At 37.0% G+C, this 27,961-nt stretch overlaps 1 protein-coding gene and 1 long non-coding RNA gene across 3 annotated transcripts; both read right to left on the bottom strand.

Moving 5' to 3' along the window:
- Nucleotides 1-1,222: 1,222 nt before the first annotated feature.
- Nucleotides 1,223-4,846, bottom strand: LOC131984108 (uncharacterized). Its single transcript, XR_009395521.1, has 4 exons — nucleotides 4,550-4,846; nucleotides 2,309-2,399; nucleotides 2,127-2,205; nucleotides 1,223-1,306 (listed from the first exon to the last, which is right to left on the bottom strand). It is a non-coding gene; the product is annotated as an uncharacterized LOC131984108 (long non-coding RNA).
- A 3,276-nt stretch (nucleotides 4,847-8,122) lies between these two features.
- On the bottom strand, nucleotides 8,123-26,753 carry elac2 (elaC ribonuclease Z 2). Of its 2 annotated transcripts, XM_059348812.1 has the most exons (25): nucleotides 26,651-26,753; nucleotides 26,205-26,505; nucleotides 25,159-25,209; nucleotides 24,983-25,053; nucleotides 24,040-24,104; nucleotides 23,896-23,953; nucleotides 23,742-23,810; nucleotides 23,548-23,661; nucleotides 21,994-22,025; nucleotides 21,856-21,914; nucleotides 20,727-20,799; nucleotides 20,528-20,640; nucleotides 20,338-20,436; nucleotides 20,111-20,249; nucleotides 18,460-18,545; nucleotides 18,026-18,147; nucleotides 17,771-17,867; nucleotides 16,356-16,494; nucleotides 15,753-15,791; nucleotides 15,560-15,669; nucleotides 14,281-14,386; nucleotides 14,079-14,199; nucleotides 13,550-13,628; nucleotides 10,751-10,895; nucleotides 8,123-9,511 (listed from the first exon to the last, which is right to left on the bottom strand). In XM_059348812.1, exons 2-25 carry the CDS (start codon nucleotides 26,423-26,425, stop codon nucleotides 9,269-9,271), a joined length of 2,451 nt encoding a protein of 816 aa, XP_059204795.1. In that variant the 5' UTR covers nucleotides 26,426-26,505; nucleotides 26,651-26,753; the 3' UTR covers nucleotides 8,123-9,268. The 2 variants fall into 2 exon arrangements, with proteins under 2 accessions (XP_059204795.1, XP_059204794.1); XM_059348811.1 differs by lacking the exon at nucleotides 26,651-26,753 and having other exon boundaries at nucleotides 26,205-26,644.
- Between the last annotated feature and the right edge of the window lie 1,208 nt (nucleotides 26,754-27,961).

Genomic DNA, 27,961 nt, shown 5'->3' with positions numbered 1-27,961 from the left:
GGAGAAGAAAGCACAGTATAGAGGTATGTATTTTCATCTCAGACATTAGTTCTAAAGTTTAAATAAAATTGTGTTTTCTTTCACTGTTCATGGTTGATGTTTCATTAGAAGCTAGCTATCACTGCATAACGTTACTCCGGTAGCATTAGCTATTTCTAGAATCCTTGTGGGCTATCGTTTAGCCTGCTAGCTTAATCCACAAGCTGTCTTTCACAGGCAACAAAATCGTTTTTTTTGTTTTATCAGTTAACATTTGTCGAGCCTTCCAGCTAGGTAAACAGTATCAAATATTAGTGTACAGCATAATACATATAACATAGTGTACCTATATCAGAATGAATACATGGAATGGATGTGGTTCGGGGGGGGGGCGCAAAATCTCAATATCGCCTAGGGCAGCGAATGGGCTAGAACCGGCCCTGCCCAAGATGCACGATCTCGCGAATTCACACGTAATCAAGTGATATAACCGGAAGAGAATCAACATCTCCTCATTAATGACTGGAGACAAATCCAGGGACTCCGTCTTAACGAGCGCTAACGAGGTCAACAAGCCAGCCATCCTCGTTAGCGGCAGTTAGCTACAGTTAGCTCTGTAGCAGTACAGTGTGTATGTGCTGCTGCTGCAGGAGGTGTTCACTTAGCGACCTCTGTTATTTTACAACAAGCACCGGCGTGAGCGTGTCAGTGGGTTGAAAAGACGAGACCTTCACAGGATCACTATGAACACCCTTAGGCGAAAAGCCAGCACAGATCTTTATGGCAATATAGCGGGACATTTGCGAACCGCACTATGATATATATACTATACTTAATGAATGATGGCGCCCTCTAGTGACTGTTGTACTTAGGGAGGTGGAAGTGATGTTACAGAGTGTGAAAGCAAAAGAGAGAAGTAAGGGAACGGAGTTAAATGCATGAAAAGTCACTCTTACAGTGAGCAGGAAGGATCAGACAAACACAGGACTTTCCACCAGTGGATAAAACCAAAAGTAAACTATGTTATTTGAAGTAATGTCACTTATTTACATAATCAGAGTTGTTGTGGAAGTTGCTGATGCTTGACTTCACATATCCATAACACACATACATAAATACATACAATTTAGTGTAAATAGATGTTTGGACTGATGCAGCTGTTAAATTGTGCACTTTAAGTGCCAAATAAATGCCTGGAAGTTTATTCAGTGGGCTTAAAAAATGATTTATGAGTCGCTGAGGAGCATTTATAGATTTTTATTAACAGATGCAGAGGCATAATTGAATGGGAAACGTGGAAATCAATAAATTGGAGCTGGTTGAGTTCCTGCAACAACAAAGACATGTTACATTATAGGAATTAGTCACTGTGGCCTGATTCCACAACACGTTTTATTAATTAGTACATGACTGACTGACTGGCTGCAGCAGAACGATTTTTTTTCTATGCATGATGCTCATTATTCTACCAATGGTTCAATAAATACAATAAAGGATCAGCACAAGGATTATCTCCTGTATATGATTTATTTTCAGTTAATGTGCTGGATGAAAATGAACCGAATACTTCCTGATAATGAGACAGATAAAGCTTTGTGCTTTTTACTGAGAATTTAGCTTTTAATAGCAAGAAAAATCACAACAGTTTCCTGGTTAAAGCTGCAGCCATCCAGCATATCAGTGGACAGAAAGGGTTAAAAAGGTGAGAACAGACACTAATACACTAATACAGTCAATGGTGGACCTCTCACCTTTTTTAATTCAGATAATAATAATAATAATATAAATATATATATATTTTTTTAAATAATCATTTATTTATATTACTCAGGTTTATGGATTATTATTCTTAATATTATATATTGTAAACCATTTCCATGAACTTGCGTATCTAATTTAAAAAAAATCTAGAACAGACATTAAAGAAATATATATATATAGAATATATATATATAGAATTTACCAATACATCTATATGCATCTGCAGGTTATAAAAAACGTAAAAAAATAAAAAATTATATATATATATATATATCACGTGGCTCCTCCCATGGAGGGCCAGCAGGCTGTCAGGAGCCACTAAAATAAAAGTCTGACTTAATGAGGGATGTAAAATGTGCAGAGCCAATAATATAATGATCACTTACGTCCCGTTAAAGTGTTCGTGTCCTGACAGAAGAGGCCCCTTCTCCTCCATCTGCAGGGACCGAGTGCTCACTGATAGCTCTGCAATTATGTTAAAGGATATAAAAGTACGTCAGTCGAATTAAAAGTTCACACGTTGTTTTTGAATCGTGCAGGACACTTGAAACATAAAGCAGCTCCTCACCTTCCCGTCACCTCAGAGAGGGCTCGTTTCATCTTGTTCTCTTCATGCTATAGGAGTTCATATATAAATACTTAAATTCTTCCAGTGCTCCCTGCAGAATAAAAACCACAAAGCACATCTGTGTCAGCCGCATCTCAAACACTAAACTCAGTGATTCTGGAGCAGCAGCTACAATGTTTTCCTTCATGAACAAAAGCATCAAAAAACTGAGAAGCTTGACCCAAAAAAAGGCGCCTCATAATCCTCATCTTGAGTGATATTTTGAGGAGAATTTCCACATGCAGAAACTCTCACGGGAACTTTTTTATTTCAGAAGAGAAGAATAATGCATGTCAGGCATCTTCTTACTGTCTCACTACGGGCTCCTTAATCCTCAGTGAGTCTTTATCTGAATGTCAGAACAATAACCAAACAAGAAAAACAGCAAAAAAATCAATGTTAGTTTATCCAGCTCGCCATGTTAGAACAAAGATTTTCAATCTTGCCTAGTGTCTTTCTTTTCTCACGAAGCAGGTGTGATTCTTGCTGCGACTGCTCGTGAATATCAGAACAGCTGATTGTTTTCTTGGGGGGGGGGGGGGGGGGGGGGTTTACTTTCCTCACATGCATGGCCCCGGTGAGCTGCCGATGCTTTCTGAAGCTCCCTGAGGTTTTCTCTTCTCAGACGGTGTTAATGGCGAGCAGGAGGAGAGAGGCTAACCCAGAGAAGAAGAAGAGCTACATGGAATATTAATGCCCCTGTCGCACCAACTCTTCTGTCCTTGCACAAAAGCTGCAAAATTTTCACAGTATTGTGGAAAGTTATCAAAGGTCTCACTTAGATCTTTGATCTCGATTCTTTTTTCCACATGCTTTTGCTGCAGATAAAGCCGTCTGCAGAGCCTGGATGGAGATCTAAATGTAAGGTGGCAGCTGACGGACAGATCAGCAGAGATAGATCTTCTGCCCACAATTACCGACCTGTCCATGTGACAGTGCCGCACCGGCCCGGACTCTGACCTCCAATCTCAGAGGCCCCCGGTGCCTCCTCTTTCTCTCTCTTTCACACACACAAGTCCCCTCAGATTACCTCACACTTTGATTCCTGCCAGAGCAGAACGGGGGCTGCTCTCTGAATCAGCAGCCAGGCAGAAAATGTGAGGAGAGGCGAGCCGTGGCTGCATAATTGACTTTGGATGGGAGCGGAGGATTCAGGTGGAGGAGGTGTATCTGATTGGTGGCGTCCCGCTCCGCTCAGATCTGTCTCCTTTCATTCCACACCAAATAAACAATGACAAACATGAATAACGCAGGTGCCAGTTAGTGTGATGATGTTATATTTTAATGACTGCAGTTATTTTTGGGCAGTCAGTCTCAGGGCTACGTGGTGAATCCAAAGAGGCAGTTTATTCCCTTTTTTTCTCTCTTTTATTAGCCTTAATGTTCACAAAGAATACCTGCAGGAGCTAACCGATATTCACTAATATCTGCAATAGAAGAAACAATACAGCAGCCAATGTCGTGTAAATGTTGTTTTTTCCAGGTTTTTAGATACCTTTTTTCATGCATAAGATCACACAAGATTCGAAGGATTGCAAGTATTGTAATTATGAACAGTGAGTTGTTCAACCAATCATTGTACTTTTAGGAGCTACTGTCAGCTCCAGGTGTGGTTTAGGTGTGTAGGGTAAAAATGACGGCAAATCAGTCTCATAAAGTTACTAAACCATCAATTTGGAACATTGATTAATAATTAACTTAATAAGTATAATCAAATTAGCATATTCATATTTAGTATTGGTTGAAGGAATATGGAGTTCTTTTCATAGCTGAAGTTGGCATATCACTCATTCATGTTCAACATTAAAAGGAAGTCACAGGTGTGTGTGTGACGACCAGTAAGGACATGAGACGATGATCTGAACCAGTAGTGACAGGAGTCGTGGTTTTTATTAACAAATTCTCATGAGAAAAGCTTGATGGAAACACCAAAATTGGATAAAACTTTCGAAAATGCACACGAAAGTTTTTTATGGTGGTTTTTGTCTTTTTTGACAAATGGTTAATGAGCTAAACAGGAGATGGAAACACTTTTTCTGAATAACAATAAAGAGACAAATGCCGTTCTCCAAGGTAAAAGTCTCCTCCCTTTGTGGACTTTGTCTCTCTTTATACTACATCAGTAGCAGTTTTAGCCTAATTAACAAGCTAAACGGGAGATGAAAAAAAAATTCTGAATATCATAGCGAACATTTAACTCACATGACTTGTCAGCTGTTTCCTCTGACATGAAAGAACAATTAGATTTCTGAAGACTCTCCATTTTCTCTCTTTGGTGGCCAAAGTTTCGTCTTTTACTTCTTTTTATTGTTTTCTCTCTTCTTCTTCTCCGGTTTCCTGACGGATTTGCTCTCCGTCCACCCACCCTAAGAGCCACTTTTCATGCTTTATACGCTGTTTCTTTACTTTTTCCGGCTTGGCGTTGTTAATAATTACTACAGCAACTTGAGGGTGGTGGTCAACAACAGTCTTTAATATAGCTGCCAACTCAATGGACTGATAACGACCTACTCAACCTGCCAGCTGGTGGATCAGGCCCCTACTTGCCCTGATAACCACCAATAAGGCCCATTCAATTGCCCATACAAATTTCGAATTGGGTGCACAAAGTGAAATTTGCATTCAAATATGGAATTTGTAGGCAAGAAGACAAGATTTTTATACCAGCTTTCTTGTTTCTGTTTGTCGTCTGAGTAGCATTAGCTGATCACGTTTGAGCAGGCTTTAGCTGCATGCAGGTCCACGTGGAGAGAAAAAAGAGGCTATTAAACTATTATTTGGCTGTAATGAAATATCTGAACACATCAGCTATCATCTGAGGAAGAATTCTCTGTTTTATTAGCTTTTTATTAATATTATTTGCATTTAGATGCAGATTCCTGTTCATAGCGATGAGTAAGCTCTAAACTCCAGTCCAATTAGTAACTTCAGGTGTGAGAACGGAGTTTTAGAAGAAGGGAGAAATCCCCAGAGGCTAAATCATCGTCAGATCGATACTTGACGGGTCCTGAGATCGGACAGACTAAACCTGAAGAAGAAAATTTTGAAGACTCATTTCTTGGTTCAATTTTTTTTTCCTGACGTCTGACTGCTTGAGCTTCTTGTCACGTCAGAGTTTTATCACTTGCCAAGTTCCCAGAACTCAGCAATTACTTTGAGAACAATGTTAGCATAACTAATATAAATGATGGTCCAAAATTACAAAAATAAAGCAATGACTTATCCTTCAGCATGCTCGAACCCCAAAAAATCTCCACTGAAACTTCCAGCAGTCAGTCAGATGGTGAGCTGTGCACTGAAGCCTCAGGTGGTTTTCAGAAAAGTAGCATGATGAGAATACATTTGAATTGTGCCTTCAGTATCAGTTTGCGGGCGTCCATTGCTGGTAAGGTGATGATTAGGTTTATCAATCCAGCATTCTGACTCTGCAATGTGCAGTATGTGAAAACCTATTTCTGCCCTCTTCCCTGCTTATCATTCATGCCTTCTCTGTACAGAGGCAGCAAAAGGCCCTTAAATGGAGTCCAGGCTTGCAGGAGCAATGCATCTTCATCTCACTGCTTCACAGGAAATAGGCTAATCGCCGGCCCACCGCTCAACCCACTAATCTCTAAAAAACTCATATTTACTGCATGCACCTGTCTTATCTGAAGAGAGAGGGGGGGTCGGAACTTACAGTAGAGCCAAACCTCATAGCAAATTTGACCGTTTTAACAGAACCAAGAAGATGCATGAGAAAGAAGAAGAAACAAGTGAGCGTGGATGTTTCCTCAGAGGGATTCTTCTTCTCTATAATTGAAAGGTCAGCACTGAAATCAAAGTTCACCCACGCCTGCAGACACGGTGCACGCGCGCACGCGTGTTTGTGTGTGTGTGTGTGTGTTATATGTCAAAAGGCTGCACATCAAAAACACTCCACAGACTGAGCAACTGAGCCCATATCTTCAATATCTCCTAATGGTTTTAAGAGAGCTGCCAATTACTCTTACCTGACCCTGAAACCTTCAGCGAGCAGCGAGGAGGAGATTCCTGCAGCCACCGCTCCCTCATGTGGCAATAATCAGTCACTCTTCATGATTATCACCACGTTGGCTGATTTTTCTTTCCCTTCAGGCCCCAGCAGCTGCTTGATGTGCTCGATCTGGTGGCTCACTGAAGCCCCCATGTGGACCAAAGTGGATATTTTTTCTCTAACATCAGCGGTGTGGCTTGCTGAGGTCTCTCCGCTCTCTGCTGCAGCTCAGAGATAAAAAATGTTCACATTACATGAATGGACACACACACACACAAAAAAGGATCTCATGCTGGAAAAGTAAAGCCACGTTTCACTGCAACAGCAGCAGATTCAAGGAGAAATATTTTCTTTTGTGTTCATTTTTAAAGAAATACAACTCATGGAACAGCTCGGCTAATTAGAAAAATATATAAATGTGTGTTGAAGAAAAACATAAACATGCATATAATAACAAAGAATGAAGATTTTCTTTATACTATATTGTCATAATTGCAGATAGTGTTGCAGGGATGAACACTACTTCCTTTGAAGTTTTTTGCAGAAAATAAGCTCTGTGTGGGAAAAAAAAAGTTTATGATTCCTAAAGAATTTGTTCAGCAAGATTATCTTCACAAATAAACACAACTTTCATGATTATTAAAGCATAAATGCAATCACCAGAATACAAAGCTGAGGCTATAAACAAAACAAATGCACGTCTTCAACATCACCACCACAAAGCTGCAGAAGTGCTAGAAGAAGTATTCAGATCCTTTAATTCAATAAAAGTACTAATACCACACACTGCAATTACTCCACTACAAGTAAAAGTCCTGCATTCAAAACAGCCAGTGGTGGAAAAGTGCTTTTTGATGCTGATACGTTTGCACTAAGTTAGCACTTTTTGAGCTAGATGCCAAAAATACATCGAAAATTTTGCACACAAAGAGAAGAAACCACTAGATTAGTTTCACCTGTTGGTGTTTTCTTATTAGCACAAAATACAAGTACAACCTTTATTGTATTGTTTTTTTTTATTCCTGGATCAGTTTAACGTGAATTTAAAGTCCAACCAGGGACAACAGCTGCCTTATATATTATAAACTACTGCTATACAGTACGGTCCCTGTTAAAAAACCAAACCAATTATCTCTTAATAAAGTCAGTAGCCAGAAGGGTTAACTTACTTTTTCCACCATCACTAAGAATGTTTAATGGATGTGTTCAATAAAAACATTAAATGTTATAATTGTACAGTCATGGAAAAAATATTAGATAGACCACCCTTGCTTTCTTCCATTTCTTATTCATTTTCATGCCTGGTACAACTAAAGGTACATTTGTTTGGACAAACATAATAACAAAAATAGATCATAATAGTTTAAGCCATTCTCCATGGTTTTCTTGATAATAACCATAAACAAATCCACGTTTTCTCCCATTTCTTGTTCATTTTAATGCTTGGTACAACTACATTTGTTTGGACAAAAATAATGATAACTCAGCTGATAATAGTTTATTTTAAGAACTGATACAGCCATTTTCGATGTTTTTATCCATTATCAAGAAAACCATGGAACATGTCTAGATATCAGCTCTTAAATTAAACTATTATGAGCTGAGTTGTTATCATTATATTTCTTCAAACAAATGTACCAGGCATTAAAATGAATAAGAAATGGAAGAAAACAAGGATGGTCTAATGACTGTAATATGTATTAGGTTAAGCACATTGTGTTTGTCTATACTTGGGACTTAGATGACATTTTATGACAAATGAATGCAGAAAACTAGTTTATTTCAAAGGGTTCACACATACTTATTCTTGCAGCTGTACAAAAATTAGACCAAATACTTTTTTATCTCGGGCTTCATGGTGGTTTAGTGGTTGGCACTTTGGCCTCACAGCAAGAAGTTTCCTCCCACAGTCAAAGACAAAGTTGCTGCTCAGGTTTAACTGGTGACTCTAAATTGCCCATAGGAGTAAATGAGAGCTTGTCTCTATGTGTCAGGCCTGTGATAGTCTGGAGACCTGTCCAGGAGGTAATGGATGAGTGGACATTTTATACCTGATAACAACACTTTAAGGAAAGAAAAGGCATCAGTAAAGTTATTACAGTCCATCCTGAGGGGGCAGGTCTAAATCCACCTAATCACACATCCTGGATCATGAAAACAAACAAGAGTTTGGAACAAGTTTTTGTTAAATGGTTGTTGGTCTCAGCTGAATCAATCATGACTTCCCGGTTGTGCAGAATTTAATGTTTTTAACAGACTCTAAATCGCGGAAACGCTTACATTTTTGGCTAAATTTTAAATGAGATATGTACAATAAAGGGATTTTTGCTAAAATATATCTATCTTAAGCTCAGATTGGTTATTTTTCTTGACTGAAGCCTTCATCAAACATGATTCCTTTAAAGACTGTGGGCTCATTTGAAAGCCTCACAGTAATTTCATCAATCATTTTTAACTTCTTTTTTTAGTTTTTACACTTTCTGGCTATTATAAATGCTGTAACTATGGCAATTTTTTTCTTTGTTAATCATTTTTTCACCCCAAACCTGTCATTCAGTTTATTTCAATAATTAAGATAACGGATGATTTTATACCTGATAACAGCACTTTAAGAAAAGACAAGGTATCAGTAAAGTTCTTGCAGTCCATCCTGAGGGGGGCAGCTCTAAATCCATCTAATCACACGTCCTGAATCAAAAAAAAAAAAAACCTAAAAATTTGGAACAATGACTCCAGATTGTGTGGTTATACTTTATTCTTTTTAATGAAAAACAAAAACTATATTCACAGGTCTTTTTATACACTGCACTGCAGGAAATATACATGATTTATCTTCAATCAAACCACACAAGCCAAATAAAAAACTGCTTTAAATAAGAGTTAACTCATGATGCTTCAGTTGGAGTCACTCAGCTGCTCTTCAGCCGCTTCGCCCCCCAGCCGGGCGATGCTGCCTCCTCCTCCTGCTCTCTTTTGGCGCCTTGGCTCTCGTCGTCCCTCCTCTGCTCGCCACTCGCCTCGCCGCGGCCTTCTATCAGTTGTTTCAGCTCCCTCCTCTCCCTCCGCTCCTCCAACGCACTGATTTCCTCGGCGAAGAGGGCTTTGAGTGCCGGAGTGAGCCTGGGGAGGATGTTAAAGTCCCCAAAGCGAGTCTGAGCAAAGAGGAAACGGAGAAAATGAGCGAGTGGCCGGACAGGGTCTGAATTATAAGTCTTTAAAAGCAGTGAGGCTCATGAATATGCATCTAAAAAAGAAAAAATATATAGTTTCCATTGAGAAGTAGATATAGTTCAGAAGTGCAGCTTTTCAGACAAACTGCCTGCAGCGTCAGAAACACAACAGCACAATATGTGTTACTGTTCATCTGTCTGCTTGTTTACTGTCATTTTTAGATGTATTACTTCATATTTTGCACTGAAACGAAACTTTTATTCTCCTGTTTTTACAGTTTTATTTGACTTTAGTTTCTTGTTGCATGTTCTTTCAAATATCTGATGTTTGCTTTTCCTGAGTTCATTATTATACTTCTACACTTCATAAACTTTTTAGATCTACTGTATTTCTACTTTATTCTATTATTAAAGCTTGAAATATGGGTTTTCTTTAAAGGATCGCCAAAAATACATTGTTTTTCCAACGGTCCTTGAACGAATCATCAGTTACGAATGTTTCTGCTAGAAAAAGTGACCAAAACAAAGCTTAAAACTGTGATATTTTTATCAGAATATCTTTATTCTACATGTGTTGTTTAAAATAAAGCGTTTGCACTAACCAGATCCTGTTAAAAACATTGTATTCTGCTCCTCAGAGACACTGTGAAGACATGATTGTCACGTGACCGTTGAATAAACGGAATCAAATATTCAGTGAAAATCTGTTTACACAGAGCAGAGAGGAGAGGACAGGAGAGGCTGGAAACATGACAATACTTCAATATGTACAATCTGTGGAGACTAAATTTATTTTTTCAATAAACTTGACACTTGTGGGCACTTGGATGTGTTTATATATAAATATCAATTTTAAAAAAAAATGTTTTATTTTTTATTATTATTACTGTGTTTGTCCATTGGTGATTTATGTTGTTTTGTTTAAATTAATAAAAAATAAAAAAATAAAAACAATTTCAGTGAAACTTAACTTCTGTTTTTTCTTTTTTTTCTAATTTCTGTCATTCTAACTAAGCTGCAGGACTTATTGATTTATATTGATTTCATATATTGCAGTGAAATATAAGGACATAGTGAGTAAAATATAAAAACAGCAAGACAAGCCGTGAAACAGGTTTGCATGTTGACATTAAAACCCCTTGGTTTCATTGTTTTGTCTATTATTCTCATAAAAAAAAGCTTTTGCAGTGTGTGAAATGTACAAATGAAGCTGACACTTACTCTCATGTGGTCAAATGATATCCCCACTCTGTCGTTGAAGTCCTCGCTGAAGAGCGGGATCTTGGCGTATCGCTGGCTGAAGTGGTTCAGCATGATGAACTCGGCGTTCATCCTCATGCCGATGTCAATGGCCTGGGAGGTGGTGCTGTCAGAGAAACACGGAGCAGACAGTCAGAGATTTACTGCCCTCTTGCTAAAGCTGAAACTCTTTAGTTTCAGAGGGGGAGCTGTCGATGGGAACATTGTCTTCACAAGAACATCTTTTATGTCCACAGAAAATAAGACTCTCAGAAAAAAATCAATGTCAGGATCTGAGGAGAGTAAAGAAATTTAACAATGCACTCAGAAATAAGTGCAAACTCAAACTGCCAATACAGAGCATTTCTTTTGTTGGATGATAAAACTTTAACAGCCATCGTTCTCCTTTCATCCTTTTCATTCATTTGCAAAAAAGGACATTAACCCTCTGAACCCCGAGCAGTTCAGGGAGTTTTTGTCTCCCGTCACTTTTTACTCACTGTGGCCTAATTTTTCTCTGCAAATACACACGTCTGCATGGAAACAGCTTGAAATGACTACAAGTAGGGAGAACTCAAACATGTCTTCCGGGCAAAATAAAATGGTTTTAATGACATAAATCATGAAAAAAAGGTAACCTATAATAATATAATGTAATCTATAAAAAAACATGTTTCCCCATGCCCACAAGTGTCATGAATATAACAAAAAATTATGGCTACACATATTGAACTATTTATATTTTTACAGCCTTTAATTACAACCTCTCCTCTCCTGTCCTCTCCTCTCTGCTCTGTGTAAATAGGCTGCAGTTCAGTCCAAGTTTCGCTGAATTTTTGTCAGATAACTGTTGGCTTCAGCTGAGTCATTCATGACTTGCCAGTTGCGCTGAGGAGTGCAAAATTTAATGTTTTTAACAGGATTTGGTGAGTGCAAACACTATTTTTGGCTTAATTATAAATAAGACATGTAGATTAAAGTGATTACTATTTTAAGCTGAGATTTGGTTTTGGTTTTTGGTAAGCCTTCATCAAACATGATTTCTTTAAAGAGTTTGGGGAAATTTGAAAGCCTGATAATTATTTCTGTTTTTACAGTTTTTGGCTATTATAAATGCTGGAATTATGGCGATTTCCCCCCTTTTTTTTCAAACCTGCCATTCAATTTATTTCCTAACTCCATGTTCTGTTTGTGCCTGTTCCTTTACAGCATCTGGTTAAATTTTGGCAATTTTTTTTGCTTTATTTTATTGAAAACATAACTTCCCCACCTGCCTGCCAGGATGTTGTTGGGTTCAGAGGTTTAAAGCTCTGCAGAGGTAGTTAGTGACAGTTACTTTACAGGATCTGGTTAATGCAAACACTTTACTTTCTTTAACCCATTAAGGCCTAAAGCGCCTAGAAAAAAATGCCTGGAAAACCTATGGGCGATTTTCAAATGACCCCCTAAAACCTGAAGTTTTTCTGGAAATTCAACACCTACTAAATAATAGATTTTTCAGCCTCTGTAGCAGATAAAAATGAAATTCAAAAAGTATTTGAGAGCTTATACCCGTGGCTTTCATATGAAGTTGAGTTTATTTGTCCAAACCTTCAATAAAGTTTTTTAAAAAAATCAACAAACTCAGCAAATGTTACATTTGACTGAATAAAAAATCCTATGCATAATACTAATACATGCCCATTAGCAAGATGCAAACATGATATGACCATTGGAAGAACAAGATATAGTTCTCATTAGCCTACTGTAATAAAAAAAAATTATTATCATAATAATAATAATAATAATAAATAATAATAATACATTTTATATATTGCACTTTTCAGGGTACTCAACGATGCATAAAGTAATATAAGACATAAACAGTCATGATTTCTTATATCATAATCACAATCAATTAGCCTATTATTAATATTAATATATTATTAATAATATTATTATTATCTCCAGATGGCCACAAATCTGTCTGTTCTTCGGTGAAAATATGTCGTCTAAAAACCTATTCCTCATCCATAAATGCCGGTCGATTGGTTCCGAGGGTTCAAAGTCGGACCAGCAATTAAATCATCTGCGCTGTTTTAATCAGATCTCTTCCGTCACTTACTGCTGAGCTCCTCCGCTAAAGTCGTCTTCCTCCATGATTTAAAGTTCTGGAAAAGTCCGATGTTGCATTGCGACTCTCCCACATGTATTCTGATCATGATTCTGATGCATTTCATTGGCCAAGAGACCGAAAATAGGTGGAAAAAAATACAAATACTACAAAATGACATATCCGCTGTCCCGGCCTTAATGGTAGAATGACGCAACAGCGCTCCCGGCCTTAATGGTAGAAATGCGGTAATGCTTTCCCGGCATCAATGGGTTAACCTTCCGAGGTTAGTGCCACAGGTTATTATTTTACCCACCTATGTCTTTTCTCCACAGCCTCCCTCAAGACCCTAAGTTCATGTTCTGTTCATGCCTGTTGCGTTACAGGATCTGGTTTGTGCAAACGTTTCATTTCGTAATAAATGTGACACATTTTATCAAAATGCCTTTATTCTACATGTCACTATTTTAAAGCTTTTGGGTTTTTTTGCCTGATAAAAGCATTCATCACACATGAAGAACTGTCTGAAACTTGAAAATCTGAGGATTTATTATTTTTCATTCTTAATTTATTCTCTTTTATTTTGGCAATTTCTTTGTTTTTCAATGAAAACATGCGCTCCTGGTGGTGGGGTTCAGAACATTAAAGCCCTGCAGAAGTAGTTAGCGCCAGTTTATTATTGTACCCACCTGTGTCTTTTCTCCACAGCCGTCTCCTCCATCCCGTCCTCCAGCGTGGCCTCATGGATCAGTAAAGTCGCATTCATTCCTGCAGAAAGAAAAACAAGTGGAATCAGAGGCCTGAATGGCGGAGCAGCTCTGGCAGCCTCTTCCTGCCCCCACAGGAAATCAATCAGGTAGTCGGCGTAATCAAGGATCGGCACGCCCTGTTTGTCTGCTGAGCTGAGCCATCTATAATGAACAGGCATGGGATACACTCGCTGGCTCTGGGAGGCTTTGCTTGGACCGAATCCAGTCAAGCAACATAAGAAGAGTCAATGAAGTGGCGTCCCGCGGGAGCCATTAGAAGAGCCTGCCAGCTACGAGAGTGATCGAAAGCATTAAGAAAAATCTGATAAATTATTCAGATACGATCCACGTAGACGACCTCATGTGAATCTCTGGAACACTGAACGCTCGATTTGCTCTTACATACAGCGAGCCTGGTGGACACACTCGAGTGAAATGTTGGGCTTTAGTCCTCCTGAGCGGCACTAACCGATGTCTACGAAGGCGTTGCAGGGCATGGTGTCGCCGGAGAAGGCCATCTTCCAGCCGGAGTGGTGCGTGAAGCTGCAGGCGAAGGCGTTCTTACAGTGACGCACCATGCACGTCTGGAACTGAGGACACAATAATGAAAACATGAAGACAAAGACAACCCTCGGAGGCCATTAGTAATGAAGGATGTGACGTTGAAACACCTCTTCCAGGTCGTTCTTCCTCAGCAGCGCCTTAATGAGCGTCTTCGTCCTCTGCTTCAGCTCCAGGTCCTTGCTGCCACCACACAGCGCTTGGTTTGGGATGATGCTGAAACACGAATCAATGATATTAAAGACAATAAGCATGCAAAAATAAAAATCTGCAGTCATGCTATCAAATAAATCTCCTATCAGAGAGCCAAAGATCATGTTTAATGCTTAATTAAAGGGTTACTCTCTGCACAGTCAGTAGATGAAAGTAACTAAGTTATTTTGGAGTTTTGGGCTATTTTGTTCTTTGTTGACTCCTTTTTATTCTGCCTGTATAAACCACTTATAAAAAATGTTTATCATGCCATGTTGGTATCATGTCTTTCAGCACAACCTTACCTATATGACCTGAAAATTATTTTTCCCACTTTCACTTACTGGATCAACATTTTGAACCCAAAAGAGCATAATTTTCAAAATCAGATTTTATATTTTTCTACTTTCAAAACGACGAACATTGAAAAAGGCAAATCTGTGATTTGTGATTTTGGGCTATATAAATAAAAGTGACTTGACTTGACATTATAATTCTGCAAATTATTTTGAAAATTATGGGGTTTTTTGCCTTCAGAAACACTAATGCTCAATGAAGAACTTTTAATGTTGCTTACAAATATAACATAAGAGGTCAAATGAGGAGAACATCTAGTCATCATGGAACAAAAACTGGCCTCATGGAGTTTGAAGCCAGAACTTTAGAGGGAAACACGCTGCTGAAGGTTTTTACAGTGTGACGTCATGAAGGAGAGTTACGTTTATTTAGATGTATTTATACTCCTACTACACTATGTTCACCAGACAACTGAAGCTACTGTGCAGTTAAAAATAAGACCAATATGAGCTGATGTTCTCATGATAAAATATTTTGACAGTCTGCAGCAAGTGAGGCTTATATTTATAACATATTTTGTGATTTGCAGTGAAGAACAAAATCCAGTGCAGTGATGGACGATATAAACAAAATATTTTAAATTAGTCTGTATTTAGTTGATCCAGATAAATAAAAAGCATACATGTTTATAGTACTACTTACTTTATACTTTATAACACCGATATAATAGTTCTGCAAATTCTATCACACCATAAAGCAAAATAGGTCATTTACACAGAGAACAAATTAAACTTTAATTAAATACATTTTAACACTTTCAACCCGAGTTCACCCACACAGACTTTGAGCATGAAGCTGAAGTCTGTGTTTTTATTTTTAGACGTCTTTGTGTCCACCTACTTGATGTGGTTGAGGATCTCCTCACAGTACTGGTGGTACTGGTTGAGCCAACTCATGATCTGCAGCGGCGCCACCAGCAACACGGGGCTGAACGCTTCCCCCAACATCGTCTGAGAGACACACAATTATCTGTTAAACCAAAAGTCTTTGAGTCATTTTTGAACATTAAATGACCAAGGTTTCCTTTACGTACCAGGGCTCTTTTCCTCTGATAGAGCAGCATCAGGAGACCCTGAGACACAAACATGAAGCAATTATGAATACGAATACTTTATTTTTGGATAGGGACAGTGCACATTAATGAACATCGATAAACATCTTTGTAAATATGCCAGATTATAGCAAGGCTGCTAGTTTGCATCGGTAGTCCCTGAAAAATTAAAAATAAATACAAATATAAAAGACAGCAAGTACATAGGTAAAATACAAATAGAGGAGGCAACACAAACACACACACAACACAACACATACCAGACCCAGACAGGATATAACTACGCATTAAAAAGTAATGTTCAAGTCCAGTTAGTGGTCACACTTTTGATGTGATTTGAGCCATTGTTTCAGATTTCCTTTAAAACAAGAGTAGGTGGGACATTCCCTTATTGTGGAGGGCTGTTCCAAATGTCCCCCCCCACAACAGATAACACATTCCTCCAAAAAGTAGTGCGCCTGTGGGGAATCTCTCAGTCTCCTCTAACACAGGCCCTGGTGCTCACACCTCCCAGAGTCAATTCACTTTAAAATGAAACTCCATATATGAAACCAGAAGATGATTTTTATAAAGGGCTGCCGTTACCGTGTGGTGGTCGGCGTGCAGGTGTGAGATGAAGACAGTGGAGATCTTGGACAGAGCCTCGTCCACGCCGTCCCCGTAATGTCTGCAGAGCTGACCGAAGGTTCCCTCGCCACAGTCCAGCAGCAGAGACTGAGTCGGGCTGCACACAGAACACAAAGTTAGAGAGGAGATAAATTGAAGGAGTGCATGAAGAAAAAAGGAAAAAATACACTTTCTTGTAACCCTATGATGTGTTGTTGCACCAAATATTCTATTCTTTCAATCCAGCTACATATATAATTGTTGATTATGTTTTACATTAAAAAAATGCACCAAAACATATACAGATTCTTTAGCTCTACTAAACCCACAGTGTCCATTTTTACAAGCTCCAGTTATGTGCTGAAGCAGTGTTTAACTTTATCTTAATGAAGACGAAGAACAAGTTAAAGTAGATTATTTTAAACTTTTTTTTTTTTTGCAAGATTCTGTGTTTCTGCCCATAACACATGCAAGAAACTGTTAAAACTGAAATCATTCAGATTTTCAACAGTTTTTGGATCAAATCATATGTGGTGACCTATTCTAAGAGGAAAAGTAACTAAATTTGAGATTAAAATAGTGATTTAAAAAAAAAAATCAAAATCACCATTTGCGTTAATTAGGTCCTGCATGGTCCACATTAAATCCTGCGATTTTTAGCGCAACTGTGAAGCTATTTATGAGCTGAGAAAAGAACAACAATTTTTACAATCTCTCTTGTCCCCTCCTCTCTGATCTGTGTAAATAGTTCATGTTTAGCATGTGGAGCCACCATTTTTTCCAATATAAATAAGAATTGTGAGCACACAAGATTTTTCCTAATTTTTGTAAAATAAATTGAGAAAAATTGCATTTCTTTTACAATTTTATGTCATTATAATGGTGTTATTCTGTACTAAAGACATTTTGAGTTCTCCTTTTTTTCTAGCCATGATTGTGCTGATTCTAGAGAGCTGCAGGACTTTTTAAGAGATTTTATATATTGCAGTGAAAAATGAGGCCAGTATGAGTAAGAAACAGCCTGAAACCTCTCTGGGTTCAGAGTGTTGGGGCGTTGGACAGAAGAAACTGTTCACTGCAGTTTACTTTAAACTGAACCATCTCAGGAGACCCGTTAATGCTTCTGGTTACTGGAGATGAAGAGAGAAAAGGCTCATGATGAGTCACTGCTTCTCTTAAATCCTCAGCTTGTGTTTTGGGTAAAAAGTGCTGAAAGTGTTCAACAAAAGTAATGAAATTTAATGGAAATTAAATTATAAGCAATTATAAAACAAACTACAGGAGGAGTTGTGCTGCAAATTGTGGTTTTATTATCTGGATTGGTGTTCACTTTTCACTTGGTTTTAATGGAGCTAAATAACAGTTAATAAAACTGTAAATATGTCTGTTCATACCTGATATTGACTAAAGTCCCGCTGACGTTTCTGATTTTCATGGGCAGAGAGGATCCTGTTCCTAAGAAGACCACCTCGGGGTATTCCTCCTTTTGTCCTGTAGCATGAAAATACAACCAAACTCTCACAATGATACATGATAATAAACTTTTTTTAAAAGTGGCCGGCCGGTCAGTGATGTGCAAAGAAAGTACAAAACATTTTGCCGGGCTTTAAAAACTTAAAAACACATCCCTCTGAGGAGAGCTTTCTCACCAGCAGGCTGGGCGGCATCAGTGGAGCACATCGTCCTGCACTTGTCCACTTCTTCCAGAAAGTTTGGGACCTCCGAAGCCTCTTTCACAAACTCGTCAGTGTTGCAGGAGAGGATGGCGTCTCTAACGAACGAGATACACAGTGAGGAGGACACACACCACTGCCTGCAACAACACTGGCCGGGGAAAACAAGGGATTCTTTCGCACATCTGACCTTGATGCGCCTCTACAGTACTTGACAGAAACAGTGGAGGAACAGGGAGGGGGAAAAAAAAAACACGCTGACACATGAAGACGAGGTTAAAAAAGAAGAAAGGAGGAGAAGAAAGCGGCTGAGTGCAATGGTCCATTCCAGATTGTTTTCTGTGACAAGGCGGCGCTCCGAGCTGCAGAGTAATGTCGGCTAAATTGGGGGGATTGAAGGACAAACTAACCTTTGCCACTCCATTACGGGTTGGAGCTGGAACTTGAGTAGACACTCGGCTCTGACGCCGGGGACGTGCACGGCTGCCGCAGCCTCCTGGGGGATAAAGACACAAAACTTTTTCATGTTTTCTTGCAGCAACTTGTTTTTTTGTTTTTTTATTGAGCGCACTTGATTTATCACTTTGAGTGGAAATATAGTTACTGAGAGCGGCTGCAGTCGATACTGTAATAAAAAAAACCTGTATATAAGAGCATAATAGAGCAAATGGTAGCGATTATAAATAATGTAGAGCTGTAAAGTCCCAACATATAATATGATAAGAGACGGAAATGTTTTGGGTTGTCACAGTAAACGCTCCTGAAGCTCCTGGACTTTAGGTCTATCCTTTCCTCAGCAGTTAGATGTTAAAAACTTTCATATTTCAACTTCCAAGAGGCAGTTTTCACAAATTTCTGGCTTATTATTTTCCAGATAATATTATGAGTCCATGGTGACATTTAGAAATATCTTGTTTCGTCTAAAAAAAAAAAAAACACAATATATTTTGTTTACAGCGGTGTGAAAGAGGAATTATAGAGAAGCTGGAGCCAGTAAAAGCTGATAAATGACTTGATTATAATAACTGTTGTCCATTCATTTCTGTCAATTAACTTATCAAGTAAGTGAAGAAAAGATTCAGCTTTAAAAGTGAGAACTGTATCTCTAAATCTACAGAAAAAAGAGACCAGGAGGACATAATATGAAGAAAATCACAGTGAATTTAAAGTTATTATCCCCGGGTGCAGTGGTTTTCCATTACCATCTTTAGTGACATTTAATGGATTTTTCATATTATATTTAATGCATGGAACAAAACAATTGATACACTGTCAAATTTACCCAAATATTTAATTAAATAGCTGGAGGAAGTTTGTGTAAAACAAGCGATTTGTATGAATTTTGAGCGGATTATTTCCTCTGGAACCTTCGACTCTAATTAGCTATTGAGGGTTTTTTTGTTTTATACAGGCTTTTAATACAATTATCTGTCTATATTAAGGTTTTTTTTTATTTTTTTTTTAACAATTATACCTGACACTGACTTTGTTCTATGAACTCTTCGGTTATTCTAACGAGGGCTATAGCTTACATTAATATTTATTATTGATTAACCTGCACATTAGTTTTCCAATTAAATAAAAAATAGAGAAAAAAAAGGCGCTCCCAGCTTCTCAAAGTTATGTCTTTAAATGTCTAGTTCTGTCCGAAGCCCAAAGATATTCAGTTTTATATGACAGAGAAAAGCTGGAAATTGCAATATTTGAGAAGCTAAAAAATGCTTTTTCTGCCATTTTTTGCATGAAGTAATACTTATCTTGTGTTTTATATTAATTTATCAAGTAAGTTATATTCTTAAGTGTATATCATTTCTATCTTTAAAATTGTTATTTTGGAAGTTTGGATGTTTATTTAGTTTTCTTCACAGAAATGAAAAAAATGCTGAGGCTATAGGCCAACTGTGTGTGTATATATGTATATATATATATATATTTATTTTTTTTTGTAAAAGGATTTCTCCAGGGGGCCTGTGACCCCGAGTGAAGCTTTGGCGACCCCTGGTGGCAGCTGGAAGAATTAACAAAGATAAAATAAGTCATTGCATGTGTGTCTCTGTGTACCTTTGTCCTGCAGGTCTTGAGCTGTGGGAAGATGTTGGGGTGGATCATGTTCAGCTGAGCCTGAAGTTTGTGGCTCCGGAGGTTGTGGACTGTGTCGACTTGTTCATTAAGGATCAGGTGTTCTGTCGTGGACGGAAACCTGCAGAGAAACGCACAGAAAACTCTCAATGTTTAACTGAAACTTGAAAACAGGAGAAATCTCTGTGGAATCTGGTGTCAGATCGAACCTCTCCATCCACTGTTGGTACTGATCTGTGGTCAGAACAGACTCTGGAGTCATGTGGACGACCAGCGCCGCGGCGTCCTCAGACCCTCCGGTCTGATACCTACACAGACAGCACAATTACATTTAAAATGCTTTTTATTTTTAGATAAATACACAATTAAAATGTAAATGAGAGATACTCAAACAGTTACCTTCTCAGCTGCTGATTGGTGCAAACAGCTTCGAGAAACTCCTGAGACGGACACTCGACGATAACAAATGCTGGTCCTGGACAAGTGGGAGAGCAGACCTGCTCCGGCCGGATCTACAGGACCACAGAGAAAAAGTGTTATAGAAATACAGTTCAGAGCTGCAGCCTCTTAAAAAACAAGGTCTTGTTTTTATCAGCACCTCTTTTCCTTCGTACGTGACACTTCTACCTTCTTTCAGATCGCGTATGAACGGGCCGATGGCTTTTGTGCCTCTGTGGAGAGAAAACATTTCTTAATTAAATTTCTGAGCCGCAGCAGGATGGTTAAAATGCTGCAGAATTGGTGCCAAAAAAGTTGGGACGCTGCGTAACATGTAAATAAAGACAGAATGGATCGAAATCAGATTTTATAAATAATAGAATAGAAATACTTTATTGATCCCTGGGGGAAATTGCTTTTTGTTACAGTTGCTGCTGTAAGAATAGAAAGAAGTACGTCTACTTACGTAAGTAAGTAAATGCACTAAATTTACAACAATACAAATACAAATGCCAGTCTTAAGTAAGTAAATATATGTATAAATAGTAATATAAAATGTAGAATAATTTTAAGTAAAATAGAGATATCTACAATAGGATAAAATAGAAATATGGAAATATATATGTATATAAATATGTATATATGTAACAAAAGTGTAACAAATTGAAATATTGTACATGATTCATATAGAATCATTGTTTACAAAAGTTTATCAGTTTAAACATTGAATATATTATCTTCAAAAATTACATCTTAGAAAATATCCTGACTTTTTTGAAACTGTGATTTTCAAAATAACACATGCTGGTTTTAGTTTCCCCAATAAAAGATTTTGCTGCTTTTTAATTTTATTTGACATAATTAGAAATTAAATATTTTGGGGTTTTGAAAATGTTGTTTTAGGCTTTGGGAAATTGTGGGTATTTTTCCTAATTTTCTGACATTTTATGGACCAAACAATGAATCACTTAATTAAAAAACATCGTGCTAGTTGCAGTAAAATTAATGGATTTTACAAAAATAACATTTTAGGGCTGAACTGAATAATTCCAAGTTTTCAAAGCTTTATTCATAATGCTGACATTTCAATTCTGCATTAACATTTTACAGTCTTTGCATGTCTGTTTATTCAGTTTAAACATAGTATTTATGCACAGCTGCAGATAATCATTAGGCTACACCAATATTATTAGTATTATATGATTTGTACAATTATATTCCAGTGCTGGCTGCATAGAAAATGTTTGGATTGATCCTAATAACTCCAGACTTTACTGACTTGTACTCACACGGGCAGGCCGAGCTTCAGGGCTTGAGGCACTAAGAAGTGTCCTTTCTTTGGGTGAAGCTGAAAGAGAAGAAGAAGAAGAATGTCAGATATAAAGTTCCTTCATTAGAACATCACACATAGGATGAAAGTTTCTCACCTTACAGATGTAGGAAACCACCAGAGATGTGTCTGCAAACAAACAACAACAAGGCAGCATCAATCACTGTGTCACAAAGAAAACAAAACACCAATATCTGCACCTTTTCCTGCCTAATTCCAGCTGAATGTAGCTGCTTCTTTTCCACTCTGCATTGGATTGGGGGACTACAGTTTCCATCATTTTAAACTCTTATTTCCCATTAACAGTGACAAAAGGGCCGGCGTCAGCGCAACAACCAAATATATATCAGAATCAGAATTACCTTTATTGTCATTGTTCAGAGTAACAAGTACCATTACAACGAAATTAGCCATCATCCCGTCCAAACGTATACAACATACACAAACAATAAGACAGAGGTGAACAGGACAGGAAGACAGGGAGAGAAGAGAGAAAAATACAGCACACGTGAGGAGAGGAAGGGAGGAAAAAACAATGAAAAAAACCTCAGCAACATAAACATAATACATTAGACGGACACACAAAAATGACGTGGGTTACAGGAGCTTACTGTAAAACATTCCACAAGCAGACTAAGGAGGTCAGGTAAGAACAATATACAGATTTTGGGTAATTATAATACGAGAAATGACAACTAAATATTTACTCTCTTATTTGCAATACTTCTGTACAATTAGACTTGTTACATTTATACCTCAGTTTGACATTTTTTTAGCAGAATAACACTTGTGGTTTTGACTAAAATCTCAACTTCTGGATGGATTGTCAGGAAATTTGTTTTCAACATTAATGTTCCAATTAGAATGAATAACTTTGAGAATTAGTCTGTTAACCAACCCTCCAGCAGTTTCAGGGCATTTTTTGCACCTTTCACATTTTACGCTGACCTTGTATTTTACTGCAATATTTAAGTCCTGCACCTCTACGGAAACAGCACAATCATGGCTAGAAGTGAGAGAACTAAAACATCTTTTTTATGCAGTTTAACAGTTATAAAGGCCATAAATTATAAAAATCGAAAAAATATATAAGTTGAATGTCATTGATCATTTACTGGGGGAAATGTAACTGTACATACAATTGTCCAAAGAATTGGAAAAATGTTAGACATATTGAACTATTTACTTTTTTTCCAACTTCTACTTCGAGCCTCTCTTGTCCTCTCCTCTCTACTGGCTGCAATTCAGTCAAAATCACAGAAATTTTTGTAAAATGAGCAGAATCAATCATGGCTTCACAGTGTCACTGAGGAGCAGAATTTAATGTTTTTAACAGGATCTAATTAATAAAAATCCTTATTTTTTTGTGAAATTTTCAACAAAATATCATGAAATTTCGCCATTTAACGCTTACATTTTATGTTTTTTTCCTGATAGAGATGTTTGTGACACATGATGCATTCAAAGAATCCAACAAATTTAGTTTTTACAGTTTCAGGCTATGATAAATCATGTAATTTTGGCGATTTTTAAAAACAAAAAGGTTTGACTCCTAAAAATACCATCATCATTTTTACAAACAGTCATTAAAACCAGGCTTCAGGATATTCCCCGTCAGTTTGTGGCACATTATAATGTCTCCTGGACTCACCTGGACTACCCGGAACGTCTCCGTGGCTGGATCGTCCGGGGGAAGAGGGGGGACTACGAGACGGGCTGCTTTTTGAGTTCGGGGAGAGTTTCCTGCTGTCAGCCCTAGACTCAGCTGCACAGAGAAGACAGAGAGGGTCAGCGGTCAAACAAAACAGTTTAAAAGTGGAAAATCAAAAGGAAACAAAGACTCACCAAATATTGGCACTTGATAAATTGTCATCGTCTCGTCTGAGTACGGCTCATCGGTGTACGGTCGAACAGCTGCAAGTGAATATAAGAAGACACAGAAAATATCACATAAGAATCAATTAATACTCAAATAATAATAATTGAGTTGTGAACGTACACAGTTTGATTTCTTCCAGCGATCCAGAAAACGACTTGATGGCGTTCAGATAATTCTCCTGGGATAAAAAAGTGAAAACATGTTAAATTAAAGCCTTCTGCAGGGAAACAATCAGTAAATATTTTGTATGTTTGAATTCCTGACCAGCTGTGGCGGTCCAGACAGAACACACTCTGGGAGTCCCACGTCCTTCAGGGTTAAAATCATCCCTGCAGAGAAAATAACACAAAAAACATCTTTAATCTCCAATAACTATTGATATCATTGATTAAATCAGCTATAAATCCTCATCTTAACAAGCTGCATTCCTTTAATGTAATAAATTATCACAAAATTACATCATAACATTCAACTTGTATTCTATTTAATAAATCCAGTTATTTTCTTTTGCTTTATTTATATTGTAATATTTCTTTTTATTATAATATAAATCTGCTTATGTTTAGTGTAAAAAGATCAGGTATAATAGTTTCATTCTGTTCCATTTAAATATTATAATTTAATCGATTTCAGTTATAAAGATTTCTGTTATAATGACTTATAAATGGAAATGTGAGCCTCATTAACTCTGATACACATCAAATTATAATGTGCATTTATTATGTTATTTGTTCCTCTTCTAAATTAAGAGTAAATATAATACAAACCATAAAAAACGATTTTCTATAAAGCTCAGCTTTTTCAATTTAAGCACCCAATAACTGATTTTTTTTGGCCACTTGGAAGCAGCGATATTATTTACATATCATCACCTTTTAAGTTCACTGGATGTGTAAATAAGCAAACAAGTTCAACATACAGTTACAGAGAAACATGATCATTAATTTGAAGACGTATTTGTGTCCACCTGATGAATATTAAATCCAATATTCAGTCTCTTTTTGATCCGTTTTTGGTCTCCACCACCTCCTGTGATAAATATCTCTGTCTCTTTAGCTGCCAGATGCTGCACTATGTTCACCATAGTGTTTTTACAGCTTTTTCTCTAAAAATTTACTTTGAGAGTAAATCAGAAGAGTAAAGTTGCATAAACAACTAGGTTAAAGTCAATTTAAAGCTCCAAGTTCATCGGCCAGAAGTTACTGACCAGATAAACCTCCCACGTTCTCCCAGCTCAGTCTGGTCAGGAAGATGTTGTCGAGCCAAGAAGCTTTCAGTCTGTCAGAAGGAAAACACAAGAATATTAATTATCTCAGTCTTTGTCCTCCAGACTTATTAAAATAATAATAATAATAATAATAATGTGTGTTTAAAGCAGCTCACTTGTGCTCCTGCAACAGTCTCTGTGTTCCTTCACCACAGTTGAACAGATATCTGCAGCACAGGAGAGTTTGTTTTTATTTGCATATTTAAAAAGAAGAGTCATATAACGAAAGAGAAATAAATAATAATAAAACACATGTTCAGGTGAGGTAGAACCCCACTATGGGCTTATCTAAAACTTCACCAAAAAGCAATGAAAAATAATTATAAACATGAACATAAAAATAAAATAAAAATAAAAAATAATTTTTATTGTTGCTTTTTTCCCATTTAACATGATTAGAAATTAGAGACTTTTTAGACTATTTTGGGGTTAGGTTGGGCATTTTGATAAATTTTTGATTAACAATTGATTAATCAAAAAAAGAAAAGAAAAATATTTGCGGTAGCTTTGGGCTCTGACTTAAAACAATTTTCTGCAATTTTCTGGAGCAAACAATTCGTAGATTAATAAAGAAATCAAGACAGATTAAACACTTACAAAAAACCTAAACGTTTAGTTGTTACATTAATGGTTTATACACAATTTTGGGCTATAATAATAATAATAATAATAATAATAATAATAATAATAAGACAAATAATACAAATAATAATAAAAAATAAATATAATAACAATAATAATAATACGACAAATAAAAATAAAAATTACAAATAATAATACAACTAACACATTTTTTTAAATATATAAACATTATTATTATTATTAATAATAATAATAATAATAATAATAATAATAATAATAATAAAATATAATAATGTTATTTTAAAATATATAAACATTACCATTTATAATGATAATAATAATACAAATTTAAAAATATATATAATACAAATAACACAATGATTTAGAGATATATAAATAATAATAATGTTAAAAAATACACAAACATAATTAATAATAACAATAATATTAATATTATTATTAATAATAATAAAGAAAAGCAACACTAGTAATAAAATCAATTATAATAAATAAATAATACCTGATTTCAAAATAAAAGCCTGATCCTCTACACCCATGAAATATTAATAATTGTATTTACCTGTTGAACTCGGAGAAGACGTACACTGACGGATTATTATCTCTGCTGCCAGCTCCGACCACCTGCAGGTAAACAGTGGCGGGTCCGTGTGTGCATGTCTCTCTGTTTCGGGTCCCTTTGACCTTTATTCTCCGCAGTGGCTCCTTCTGTTTGTTTTTCTTCTGACCCAGCTGCGGCCTCATGCCCGGGTTTTTATTATTATGACTATTATTACTAGCCATAGCTCGGATAAACTGTAAAACAATCCGGTAGGGAGGGAAATCACTGCGTGACAGAGCCGGAGCAGCGGACCGAAATCTGCCTTTAAAAAACAGAGAAAAGGACCTGAGCTGCAGATGGACCCTATTCATAATAAAAACGACACAGAAATTAAAACTACCAAAGCCGATTATTCCGTTACAGCTCGTTTACACATTCCCACGCTGTTTCTTTAAAGTATTAATCACCTAAAAGCAGCAGAGAACAAATTCAGCTGGACTTTAGAGGTTGCATGATGTTGCGGGACACATGTGACACTTCTTCCGGCAGCCAATGATGACGTTGACGAATCCCAGCGCTCATTGGTGCATAGAATTATTTACAAGTTGTGTGGACCAATCACAGCGGTTGTTTGAGAGACTGGGCGGGGATAGAACAGGGGCGTAATATAAACAAACTACCGCAAATGAAAATAATATTACAAATATTCTGTTATACAGAGTCTAAACTGACTCAAAATTATCGAGTTTATTAAATTAGACGACGGTGTAAACAATGCAATAGTAAAAAAAAAAAAGAAGTATATGAATAAATATCTGCTGTATATGTGCAAAAATAAAATATATTATATTCATTTAGCTATCACATTGCTTATACCCTCATTTAGGGACACACTCACATACATAAATAATTAAATATAAATACATAGATATACTTATGTATTAATGTATAATACATAAATACATGTATAATACATACATGTATAATACATAAATACATACATACATATAATACATAAATACATAGATATGTATATATATACAGGTGCTGGTCATATATTTAGAATATCATGAAAAAGTTGATTTATTTCAGTAATTCCATTCAAAAAGTGAAACTTGTCTAATGTATACATTCATTCCACACAGACTGATATATTTCAAGTGTTTATTTCTTTTCATTTTGATTATTAAAACTGACAACTAATGAAAATCCCAAATTCAGTATCAGTATTCAGAAAATTAGTATTATGTGAAAAGGTTCAATATTGAAGACCCCTGGTGCCACACTCTAATCAGAAAATTAACTCAAACACCTGCAAAGGCCTTTAAATGGTCTCTCAGTCTAGTTCTGTAGGCCACACAATCATGGGGAAGACTGCTGACTGGACAGTTGTCCAAAAGATGACCATTGACACCTTGCACAAGGAGAGAAAGACACAAAAGGTGATTGCTAAAGATGTTGGCTGTCACAGAGCTCTGTGTCCAAGCACATTAATAGAGAGGCGAAGGGAAGGAAAAGATGTGGTAGAAAAAAGTGTACCAGCAATAAGGATAACCACACCCTGGAGAGGATTGTGAAGCAAAACCCATTCAAAAATGTGGAGGAGATTCACAAAGAGTGGACTGCAGCTGGAGTCAGTGCTTCAAGAACCACCAGACAGACGCATGAAGACATGGGTTTCAGCTGTCGCATCCCTCAAGTCAAGATACTCTGGAACAAGAGACAGAAGCGTCTCGCCTGGGCTAAAGACAAAAAGGGCTGGACTGCTGCTGAGTGGT

The sequence above is a fragment of the Centropristis striata genome, chromosome 13 (genome assembly GCF_030273125.1).
Source record: "Centropristis striata isolate RG_2023a ecotype Rhode Island chromosome 13, C.striata_1.0, whole genome shotgun sequence".
Classification (NCBI taxonomy): domain Eukaryota; kingdom Metazoa; phylum Chordata; class Actinopteri; order Perciformes; family Serranidae; genus Centropristis; species Centropristis striata.
The sequence above is the reverse complement of the archived record's forward strand: the minus strand, read 5'-3'. Positions and strand labels throughout refer to the sequence as shown.